Source organism: Myotis daubentonii, chromosome 3, assembly GCF_963259705.1.
Source record: "Myotis daubentonii chromosome 3, mMyoDau2.1, whole genome shotgun sequence".
In the NCBI taxonomy this organism is placed as follows: Eukaryota; Metazoa; Chordata; class Mammalia; order Chiroptera; family Vespertilionidae; genus Myotis; species Myotis daubentonii.
Genome location: NC_081842.1, coordinates 162,867,618 through 162,880,293, shown reverse-complemented (window position 1 = coordinate 162,880,293; position 12,676 = coordinate 162,867,618). Strand labels below are relative to the sequence as shown.

Genomic DNA, 12,676 nt, shown 5'->3' with positions numbered 1-12,676 from the left:
ATATATGAGATTTTTAAGTCCTTAGAAGTCTGTGCTATGACATTTAAGGCTTACATTTAAGTCTTTTATCCATTTTGAGTTTATCCTTGTATATGATCTAAGTTGGTGGTCTAGTTTCATTTTTTTGCATGTATCTGGGCAATTTTCCCAATGCCATTTATTGAAGAGACTATGTTTTTTTTGTTTAATATATTTTTATTGATTTTTTACAGAGAGGAAGGGGAAGGGATAGAGTTAGAAACATCGATGAGAGAGAAACATTGATCAGCTGCCTCCTGCACACCCCACACTGGGGATGTGCACGCAACCAAGGTACATGCCCTTGACTGGAATCGAACCTGGGACCTTTCAGTCCACAGGCCAATGTTCTATCCACTGAGCCAAACCGGTTAGGATGAAGAGACTATCTTTATTCCATTGTATGCTCTTGCCTCCTTTGTGAAATATTAATTGACCATATTGGTATGGGTAAATTTCTGGGGTCTCTGTTCTATTCCATTGGTCTATATGCCTGTTCCTGTGCCAGTAATAGACTACGTATTTTGATTACAATAGCTTTATAGTATAGTTTGATATCTGGTATTGTGACTCTTTCAACTTTGTTCTTCTTTCTCAAGATTGCTGACATTATTCATGGTCTTTTTTGGTTCCATATAAATTTCTGGGATATTGTTTTAGATCTGTGAAATATGCCATTGGTCTTTTAATAGGGATTGTGTTGAATCTGTAGATTCCTCTGGGTAGTAGGGACATTTTAATGATGTTAATTCTTCCTATCAATGTACACGGTATCTGTTTCCACTTGTTCGTATCTTCCTCAATTCCATTTTTCTATTTTTTTATTTTTTTCAAAAATAAGTCATTATTGTTCAGATTATTACAGTTGTTCCTCTTTTTTCTCCCCATAGCTCCCCTCCACCTGGTTCCCACCCCACCCCATACCCTTACGTGCCCCCACTGTCCTCATCCATAGGTGTTCAATTCTTGGCCAGTCTCTTCCTGCACCCTCCACACCCTCTTCCCCCCGAGAATTGTCAGTCCACTCCCTTTCTATGTCCCTGATTCTATTATATTCACCCATTTATTTTGTTCATTATATTTTTTATTGACTTGATTTTTAGATTCACTTGTTGATATGTATTTGCTGTCACTTTGTTTTTCATAATTTTTATCTTTACCTTTTTCTTCTTCCTCTTTTTAAAGAATACCCTTCAGCATTTCATTAATACTGGTTTGGTGGTGATGAACTCCTTTAGCTTTTTCTTATCTGTGAAGCTCTTTATCTGACTTTCAATTCTAAATGATAGCTTTGCTGGGTAGAGTAATCTTGGTTGTAGGTCCTTGCTATTCATCACTCTGAATATTTCTTGCCACTCCCTTCTGGCCTGCAGAGTTTCTGCTGAGAAATCAGCTGACAGTCATATGGGTATTCCCTTGTAGGTAACTGTTTTCTCTTGCTGCTTTTAAGATTCTCTCTTTGTCTTTTGCCCTTGGCATTTTAATTATGATGTGTCTTGGTGTGGTCCTCTTTGGATTCCTTTTGTTTGGGGTTCTCTGCGCTTCCTGGACATGTAAGTCTATTTCTTTCACCAGGTAGGGGGAGTTTTCTGTTATTATTTCTTCAAATAGGTTTTCAATATCTTGCTCTCTCTCTTCTTCTGGCACCCCCATAATTCTGATGTTGGTACGCTTGAAGCTGTCCCAGAGGCTCCTTACACTATCTTCATATTTTTGGATTCTTTTTTTCATTTTACTTTTCTGGTTGGGTGTTTTTTGCTTCTTTGTATTTCAAATCTTTGACTTGATTCTTGGGACCCTCTAGTCTGCTGTTGGATCTCTGTATATTATTCTTTATTTCAGTCAGTGTATGCTTAATTTCTAATTGGTCCTTTTTCATATCCTTGAGGGTCTCACTAAATTTATCAGAGGTTTCTAGAAGATTCTTGAGTAACCTTATAACCGTGGTTTTGAACTCTATATCAAGTAGTTTGCTTTCCTCCATTTCTTTCATTTGTGACATGTTTCTTTGTCTCCGCATTTTGGCTGCTTCCCTGTATTGATAGAGTGGCTTTCTGTGCTAGGTGTCCTATAGGGCCCAGTGGCTCGGCCTCCCCAGTCACCTGAGGTGGATGCTCTTGGTGCACCCCTTTGTCGGCTGTGTGCACAGCCTTGTTGTAGTTAAGCCTTGATTGCTGTTGGTATCACTGGGAGGAATTGACCTCCAGAACAATTGGCTGTGAGAACCAGTTGTGTCTACAATGGGAGAACTGCTGTGCTGGAAACACCCTTATGGGGCAGAACTTGCTTCAGTGGGGCTTTGGTACTCACTGAGTCTGCCCCCTGAGTGTGTCTCTTATGGATCTGAAGAGTTGTAATCTGGTGTGGTCTCACTTTAACCACTGGGTACACTGGCTCTTGGATCTCCAAGGAGGTACAAAGTCAGCCACTGCCTGAGGCCACCCAGCAGGAGCTACAGAGAGATCTGCAGATTCCTCCTCTTTGTTTGGGGTTGGAGGTGCCCAGATGAGGTGCAGCTGTGAAGCAATGCTGGCTGCTGATGAGCTAGCCTTAGGCCTTCTTTTGGAAGCTCTGGGGTTCTTTGACCCAGCTTCAGTTTGTTAGGTTAGGTTGCAAAAGGCCAGGCCATTCATATGCAAAAGCCTCTGCGGATAGCTTGGGTGGGGTTGTAAATTGGGTGGGGCATGGTCTCAGGGAATCACAGGGCGGTGTAAACAGCAATGGTTGCCTGTCAGCCTTGCCCCAATAGGTATCTGGGTCTCTGTGTCCCACAGCCCCATGCAGGAACAATGAACGCTGTGAGCACCTCTGAGAGTAAGCCACCCTCGTGTTCCAGCCTGATGCCAGACAGTCCAGTTTCTCCCCGTATGAGTCTGGGTCCCCAGAGTCTCACAAGAAACTGTATTTCAGAGCAGTCAGAAGTTTGTATCTCCCTCCTGATTGAAAGAGACCACAGCATACCCAGTTGCCAGCCCGTTTCACACACCTCCGTACCTCTGCTCTTCCACACCTCTGCACCTCCTACCAGTCTAGATGCGCTTTTCTCTATCCCTCTAGTTGTTGGACTTTCCACTCAGCCAGCCTTCCCATGGTTCTGGATGATATCCATTTTGTCTTTTAGTTGTAGTTTTGATGTGGTTTTGGGAGGCAGCAAGTACAGGCGTTTACCTATGCCGCCATCTTGGTTCTCTCCCTCAATTTCATTTCTCAATGTACTATAGTTTTTTGAGTACAGGTCTTTTTCCTCCTTGGTCAAGTTTATTCCTAAGTATCTTATTTTTTGGTTGTTGCAATGGTAAATGGCATTGTTTTTTCAGTTTCTCTTTCTGAGAGTTCATTATTGGTGTATAAATATGCCATCATTGATTGATTCTTGCATGTGCCCCGACTGGAAATTGAATCTGCAACCTTGGCATATTGGGATCATGCTCTAACCAACTGAGCATGATATTCATTTAAAACAATAAAGAGCCCTACCTGGTATGGGTCAGTGGATAGAGCGTCGGCCTGCGAACTGAAGGATCCTGGTCAAGGGCACATGCCCAGTTGCAGGTTCAATCCCCAGTAGCAGGCATGCAGGAGGCAGCCAATCAATGATTCTCTCATCATTGATGTTTCTCTCTCTCTCTCCCTCACCCTTCCTCTCTGAAATCAATAAAAATATATTTAAAAAATAATATTTTTTAAAAATAAAAGCAATAAAAGAAAGAAATATATTAATTACATACCTGCTTTTATGCCACAGTTCCGTCATCAGTTTGAGATAACTTTTACAAATGGCTGGTTTCTTATCTGTTCGAACTAGTCCTCCACAATCAAGAAAAAACTGTGTCAAAGGTGGGCTGATTTAAAGAAAATGAAATATATGTTAGAGGGTAATCAAGCTTAATACTGATTACTTTCTCGTCAGTCAATTAACTGACAGTACAAAGAGCCCGCTATCTATTATTTCTTTGTTCTCTTTTATAGCTTCACATTCATTTCTTCATATTCTTGCTCAAACCAGATTTGATTCCACCATATCAGTCTTCAAAGCCGTCAGATCCAGTTAATACCTTTCACTTTCCTTTCAGTAGCACACTCAGGTGACTTACCCTCCTTCATTCTTGAACAACCCTTCTCTTGACCAATGTAATGTACCTTTCTTCTTTACCTCTCTGAGAGTTCTTTTTCCTCTTTATTGTTCTTTCTGCTCTTACTAGATATCTAAATGTCAGGGTTCCTCAGGACTTGGTCCTATAACTTTTTCTCTCTTCCCTACATACACTTTCCCTGGGTAATCTTAAATTATCACACATATGCAATGACAGTCAAATTTACAAAAATGAAACATCTAAACTCCAGAGTTACAACAAATACCCAAAGATATGGCTGTCTTGGGCATCCCAAATTTAACATGCTCAAAATTTAACTTGTAAGTTAATCAGCTTCTTCTAAGCTTCTACAGCCCAGTAAGTGGTACTGCATCCAATGGCTCAAGTTACCAATTTATAAGGCAATGAACTTGATTAACTTGAGGGAACCTCCAAAAATCTATTCACTTACAGTAAACTGTCTGGGCAAAGGACCAAAACCTGGCCTGCAATAAATCAGCTACCATAAAAAGATATTCCAGCCCTAGCCGGTTTGGCTCAGTGGATAGAGGATCAGCCTGTGGACCAAAGGGTCCCGGGTTCAATTCCGGTCAAGGGCATGTACCTTGGTTACAGGGCTCCTGTAGGAGGCAACCAATTGATGTGTTTCTCTCACATCGATGTTTCTCTCTGTCTCTCCTTCTCTCTTCCATTCTCTCTAAAAATCAATGGGAAAATATCCTTGGGTGAGGATTAACAAAAACAAACAAAAAATAAATAAATAAAATGATTAAATGTTTAAAAAAACAAAAGATATTTCATGTAAGTGGAACCAAAAGAAAACCTGGGTAAACATACTTATATTAGACAAAATAGATTTTATCTCAAAAAACTGTAACAAGAAATAAAGAAGGTCGTTCTGTAATGATAAAGGTGTCAACTCATCAAGAGGGTATCATTTGTAAATATGTATGTACCCAATATAGGAGCATCTAAATATATAAAGCAAATAGTAACAGATCTGAAGGGAGAAATAGACAGCAGTAGAATAATAGTAGAGGACTTCAATACTCCCATTTTCAACAACGGACAGGTCATCCAGTCAGAAAAATCAACAAGGAAACATTGGACTTAAGCTACACATAACACCAGATGGCCCTAACAGACACATACAGGACATTCCATCCAACCCAGTTTCTTGCTTACTCTATCTTGACAGTTACCAACAAGAAAAAGAAAATAACTTTTTAGGACTATTAACATATTTCATTTTAGTTAATTCATGTAACTTTCTAAATGGGGCATTTAAGAAAATGGGAGAAAAAGAAACTATGCTTTGAGGGGAGCAAGAAAAGAAGTACAGGCAGGGATTTATAAAATTCTGTTGGCAAGGGGAATTCAATAGAATTGTTAAATCTTTCCCATATTACTATTAATGTGTATCTATTTTTAACCCCTTTTTTTCATACTACAGAGCATGGTTGTCTGCTCAGATTAACTTAAAAAAGCTATACAAACAAAAAAAAATCAATTTCTCTACTTACCAATTAGAAAGAGCCTGCAAAGCTGCATTCATATAACAAGTATTGCCAATATTTTTCAAACCTGTAAGACCTAGTAAGACAAAGTATAAGCTATGTATCATTCAATGATACAATGACTCAATAATTTTATGTGTTTACTGAATATGTAACTATGTATGATAGTTATTATAGATCCCAAACTACATTAAGAAAATACAAAATACATTATGCAAATACAAAATAACAGTCTGAACAACTCAGAAAGATCAGACTTATACCAAAGTGTTAATTTTCAGATAGTTATTTAAATATACACTTACGTAAAGGATTAAAATTCCCTTATATCAATTACAAAACAAATTTTTTTGCTAAATTATATATAGTTTAGACTAAAACCTGTAGGCTTTGGTAAAGTGATGCCAGAGAAATCAAGCATCACTCGAAGTTGTCAGTTTGCTTTTTGCAAATACAATTTTAATAGTCCAAATTTCAAAATATTTTTATTTTTTAATTTTATCTTTATTGTTGAAAGTATTACAGATGTCCCTTTTCTCCCACTGACCCCCTCCACACTGTTCCCACCCTTTCCACAGGCCTTCAACCCCTATTGTCTGTGTCCATGGGAGTTATGCATATATGTATATAAATTCTTTGATTAATCTCTTCCCACCCCACCCTCTTTTCCTTCCCTCTGAAATACATCAGATTGTTAAGTGCTTCAATATCTCTGGTTCTATTTTGTTTGTAAGTTAATTTTGTTCAGTAGACTCCACATATATTAAGATCATGTAATACTTGTCTTTCTCTGTCTGGCTTATTTCACTTAGCACAATACTCTCCAGGTCCCTACATGCTGTCTGAAAATGTAATAATTTTTTTAACACCTGCACAGTATTCCACTATGTGCAGTAAACCAGATTCGGGGCTGACAGTGTCCCAGCAACAACATAACCCACAGTCAAAGGTGGAATTGCGCAGCCCCATGAGGAATCGGGCTCCCTCCTCTTTGGTTTCGAGGTGCGTCACCCAAGAACTGCCGCTGCCAAGTCACTGCAATTCAGCAGCTCCTGCATTGAGATTCTGCCCCCTGGTGGTCAGTGCACATTATAGCGACCAGTTGGACAGTAAGAAGGATACTTAGCATATTAGCCTTTTATATATATAGATGCTCAAAGTCACTAATCATGCAAGAGATGCAAATCAAAATAATAATGAGGTACCATCTTACACCTGTCAGAATGGTTATCATCAACAAATCAACAAATGACAAGTGCTGGCTAGGATGTGGAGAAAAGGGTACCCCTGTGCACTGCTGGTAGGAATGCAGACTGGTGCAGCCACCCTGGTGTTTCCTCAAAAAATTAAAAATGGAATTTCCATTTGACCCAGTAATCCCACTTCTAGGAATATATCCCAAGAAATCAGAAATACCAATCAGAAAGGATATATGCACCCCTATGTTCATAGCAGCACAATAGCTAAGATTTCAAAACAGCCTAAGTGTCCATCAGCAGATGAATGGATTAAAAAACTGTGGTATATCTACACAATGGAATACTATGCTGCCATAATAAAGAAAGAACTCTAACCATTCACAACAGCATGGATGGATCTGGAGAGCAATACACTAAGCGAAATAAGCCAGGTGGAGAAAGATAAGTATCACATGATCTCACTCATCCTATCTAATAAAAGACTGGTATGTAAATCAACCGTCACTCCACAACAAAGATGGCGGAGCCCATAGTGGCCGGGGTGGGATGCTGGCAGCGTTGCCCCGGCAATGCAAGCCCAGAGCCTGCACCCCGGATGCACGGAGGGTGGGGAGGGGCCTCGGGCCAGAGGGACCTCAGCATGTTTCTGAGCGTGCTGAGCCCGCAGCCCAGGCACCCAACACCCACCCAACCTTGCTCCCACTCCCCCAAGCCAATCTCTAGAGCCTCACGTCAGACTCCTGAAGCCAACACAGGCAAAGGCACACCCCTAGCTGTCTCCCCCTCCCTCACCTCAACTCCCCGCACCTAGCTGAGAGGCTCTGGGGAGTCTGCTGCAGATCTCCCAGCCAGCACCTCCTGGGCGCCTGCTGGTCCCTATAAGTGCACCACTTTCTGCACCCGCCAGTTCCACCATCCCGTTTCCCCAAGCTCCCTACGGCGTCTGGCTCTCACCCACATCCCTACTGGCTCCCAAGATCCCCACTCTCTCCTGCACCCCCACTCTCTCCTGCACTCCGATCCTTTCTGCACTTCTTTTGCCTCCTGCATTTAGCTCCCTCCTGCGCCCCCGCTCCCCTGGCTCCCCGTCTACCTCCAGTGACCAGATTTCCAGCCTGGCGAGCCCACACTCCCTTTCGCGAAGAGGGAACCTCGGCATCCTCTAAGCACCTGAGAGCTTTGGACAGCCTGTCCACGAGGGTTGGAGGAGTTTAGCTGAGAGATTGTTCCTCAGGTCAGGCAGCCTAGCAGAATGTAAAATCCTTTTCCCTTCTAGTGGGGACCCGTCAGCCTGCGCCCTGCCAGCTCCGGGGATTGAAAGAGGGTGTTCATGGTTAAAGGAAACTTTCCAGCAGAGCGCCTGGCTAAAGCAAACCACGCATCTGTCAGGATTGCTCTCTGGGCACTGCTTTGCCAGGAGCTTGCGTTCCACTACAGTAGATGCAGCAAGGAAGCAATGATTAGTGCATCTGACAGCTAATGCTGAGGACCAGTAGGAAAAACACACACTCCCCAGTCCTAGCTAGTGAATCTGAGTATGATGCAACCTTGTGTGCCTGTACGACAAAGAGAGAGGCTTAAGGAAACATAAACGTTTAAGAGTAGAGTAAATGACACTGCCACTAAGAAAGAGCACACTTAATTACACTTTGGACTTTTCACAGTCAGTAAGGACACCTGTATTTTGTGCTTTATGATTCACATGATCTGATCATTTGAGTGGGGCCAATACAAACAAAAAGGCACTGTTGGTTTTGGTTGAGGTTACGAACTGAGATTTCAGATTTCTTGGTTGTTTTCTCCTTTGCCCACGTTCCCAGATTCTCAAAACTCTAGGATTAGTTTTGGGAGGGATGAGAGAAGAAAATATGTAAATACTCAGGAGGATTAAAATCAGATAGCAGTTGAGATGATAGCCATGGTTTTTGAGTTGGCAAATGAATCGGTTTGAAATTTGTGAACCTGGCCTCTGGCTAGGCTGGGCGCAGAACACTTGCGTCGTTGCAGGCCGGGCTGAGGGACCCCCCTCCCATGCACGAATTTCGTGCACCAGGCCTCTAGTTTGTGCAATATAATGAACAACATAAACTGATGAACAAAATCAGATTCAGAGACAGAGAAACATCAAACAGACCATCCAACCTCAAAGGAAAGATGGGGGGTCAGGGAGGAGGGTTAAGGGGTATCCACCAAAGGGCTGTATGCATGCATATAAGCATAACTCTTGGACACAGATAGTAGGGAGGTCAGGGCATGTGCTGGAGGGTGTGAACGGCCGGGGAGAGGTCAATGGGGGAAAAGGAGACACATGTAATATTTTAAGCAATAAAGAATTTAAATAATAAAATACAAAAAAAAAGAAAGAAAATAATGACAATTTTACTTCCTCCTTTTCAATTTGGATGCCTTTAATTTTTTCTTCTTGCCTGACTGCTGTGGCTAAGACTTTCAGTACTATGTTGAGTAAGAGTGGACATCCCTATCATGTTCCTGTCTTAGGGGAAATGCTTTTAGTTTTTGCCCACTGAGTATGATGTTAGCTGTAGGTTTATCATAGAGGGCTTTTATTATGTTGAGGAATGATCCCTCTATTCCCACTTTGCTGAGAGTTTTTATCAAAAATGGATATTGGGCCCTGGCCAGTGGATGGCTCGGTTGGAGCATCGCCCTGTGCACCAAAAATGGATATTGGGCCCAGCCTGTATAACTCAGTGGTTAAGTGTGAATCCATGTCACAGTTCAATTCGGTCAGGGCACATGCCCAGGTTGCAGGCTTGATCTCCAGTAGGGGGCTTGCAGGAGGCAGCTGATGGATGTTTCTCTCTCATCAATGTTTCTATCTCTCCCTTCCTCTCTTTCTAAAATCAATAAAAATAATTTTTAAAAAGTGTTGGATTTTCCTGAAAGTTTTTTCTGCATCTATTGATATGATCATGTGGTTTTATGTCTTTCAATTTCTTTATGTGATGTATCGCATTTTTATTTTTATTATTATCATCTGCAGAGTTCTTTTCACAACTGTATAACGTGAAATTTTGAAATTTTCACAGGTTCGTACACCTGTGGAGTCCCTTGGCCTGGCCTGTGTCCTCTCACAACCTGGGAACCCACCGGTGCATGATCGGGGCCGGGAAAGGCTCCAGGGCATGTCTGGCCCATCTCGCCCAGTCCCAATCAGCCAGACCCCAGCAGCAAGTTAACCTACCAGTCAGAGCATCTGCCCCCTGGTGGCCAGTCTGCGTCGAATGGTTGACCAGTTGCTTAGGCTTTTAAATATATAGATGGGCAATACCATACAAAGGAGGGTTACATAGAAGAATTATTTTACCTCTTGCCTTAAGTTCATCTTCTTCTTCCACTTCTATGTCCAGGTCATCAAACACAGCAACCAGAGGAGTTTTTAATGTCGTGTTACTGGGTATTTTAAAATCCTTGATAACAGAACAGATAGTGGACTTAAATCCTTAGGTTAAAATTTTTTAAATTTTATCTCATATATACCACTACAGTCTAAAATTTGGGAAATGTTATTTTTAAGTAAGAATTCACATTATTGCCCTAGCTGGTTTGGCTCAGTGGATAGAGCATCGGCCTGTGAACTGAAAGGTCCCAGGTTCGATTCCGGTCAAGGGCACCTGCCCGGGTTGTGGGCTCGATCCCCAGTGGGGGACTTGTAGGAAGCAGTCGATCCATGATTCTCTCTCATCATGGATGTTTCTATCTCTCTCTCCCTCTTCCTTCCTCTCTGAAATAAATAAAAATAGATTATAAAAATTTAAAAAAGTATCATTTAAAAAAATTCACGTTATTATCAATTAGAACAAAATTTACGTTTATATTTTGAAAGTAATAAGGATCTCTATCTAGAATAGCATGTCACTCTACCTTTATTAACATATGTACTTGAATGACAAAATCACTTGTGACTTTTTTGAACTTGAACACAATTCACTCCAATTCAGTAAGGCCACATTACAGTTTAAAAGACCTAAGTGCACATATCCTACATTGTCTTTTCAGATTTTTCATGTTTTTTACAAGAAGCTTATCCATCATAACATGCTAACTTATCTCTAAACTTCTACAATCTTTCCTGATAATTATTATACTTATTTATCCTTTTCTGCATGTGAAATAATTCATTTGTTTTAAATAGAAATAAAATACTCCAATACTAATTCCCAAGAATTGGCTTAACTCAGAGGTTGAAATTGGTGACCTGTAATGTCAAATGCTGGCCCACACTATTTAACAACAACAACAAAAAAGCAAAATTTGAGCTAATATTTTAAAAATTGGGAGAGCTTACATAAAAATCTGATTTGGCAAGTTCTCTTGTAATAACAGATTATCAAAGTATATTCAGTTGCAGAAGGAAAATGAATAGTAGCATGCACTCAGCATGTGCTCTGATTCTCCAACGTGTAGCTTTATTCCATCTCTATGATGCATGCATATTCCTTACACTGACCCACTTTATCTTTCTGGCATCTGTAGGTACTGAACATTTGAGGAGGCCCCATATTCTCATTTTGTTATATTTAAATACAGAGAAATGCAGTCTTTAAATAAACCATTTACCGCCTAGAAAAAATTTCTATTTGAGCCGAAACCAGTTTGGCTCAGTGGATGGAGCGTCGGCCTGCGGACTGGAGGGTCCTAGGTTCGATTCCGGTCAAGGGCCTGTGCCTGGGTTGCGGGCACATCCCTGGTGGGAGATGTGCAGGAGGCGGCTGATCGATGTTTCTCTCTCATCGATGTTTCGGGCTCTCTGTCTCTCTCCCTTCCTCTCTGTGGAAAATCAATAAAATATATTAAAAAAAAAATTTCTATTTGAAAAATCTTAATGATATTTCAATGGTTTCCAATACTGTTATTTTATAACTAATGCTCTATTCACACAGCCTTTAAATTTTATACCTCTAAAAAATTTGTACAAATAACTTTTTTCCCCCTCTAGTAATTTTTCAATAATGAATCATCAGGAAGTTGCATGAAATTAATGTCTTTAATGTACTCTACATATAACTCATCAGAGAATTATTTATAAGTCACCAGAAAAGTATCAGTACATTTATTCAACCAGATTCAACATTCACTAAGAGTATGTAATCTCTTCTAGCAGAAATGGCAACTGATAGCTGTTTTAACTTACTTTTCTTTAGTCAGTGATGATCATTTTCTCAATGTGTTTATTTGTACTTCTCTGTGAACTATCTGCACTTATTCTTTTAGGCATCTTTTGAGTACTGCCCTTGTAAAAACTGTTAGCAGTTCCTTACGTGATTTAACTTTTAGTTATCAAATTTTTGTTAAAAACCTAAGATTGTTCAAGAAAACTTATTCTCAAACTACCAGAACACTCCAGAGAAGGCAAAACCACATTTCTGAGTGATAAATAGGTATCAATGGGAGAAATAGTAATAGTGGTGACTTATTAATGAGAGCCATTCAAAACTATGAATCTAGAAATGCAACAAGTATACCTTGTCCAAAACCTAATCATCTTAATTTATAAGTGTGAGGCAAGCAAATTTACTATCACACATGTCTACTATCAGAATGTGATACAAAGATACAACAAAAAAAATCTAAGAGAGTTGGTATCAAGGACAAGTACAGAAATCTAAGAGAGTTGGTATCAAGGACAATAACACATGTGTGGAAAAAACTCACTAATGTGTTAATTAAACCATACAGAGCAAATGATGACTAGAGTAAGTTAGAAGCCAACTATTTTAATTTTCCATTTCCCTTTTCCTGTATTTTTATGACTGGAAAATTCTCAAAATTAAGTGGTCAATCTTTGCAAGCCTATACATATTTAATAACCAAAGATTGATGCTAA

General features: G+C 40.3%; 1 protein-coding gene across 3 annotated transcripts in view; it reads right to left on the bottom strand.

The window, feature by feature from the left end:
• Positions 1-12,676, bottom strand: part of USP33 (ubiquitin specific peptidase 33) — a 68,216-nt gene that overhangs the window by 30,848 nt on the left and 24,692 nt on the right. For 2 of the 3 annotated variants that reach the window (XM_059689140.1, XM_059689141.1), the window contains exons 6-8: positions 10,157-10,259; positions 5,636-5,705; positions 3,747-3,860 (exon numbers count right to left, since the gene is read on the bottom strand). In XM_059689140.1, coding sequence (XP_059545123.1) covers positions 3,747-3,860; positions 5,636-5,705; positions 10,157-10,259 — 287 coding nt within the window. The remainder of the gene's footprint in view (positions 1-3,746; positions 3,861-5,635; positions 5,706-10,156; positions 10,260-12,676) is intronic. The other variant, XM_059689142.1, reaches the window with a different exon arrangement.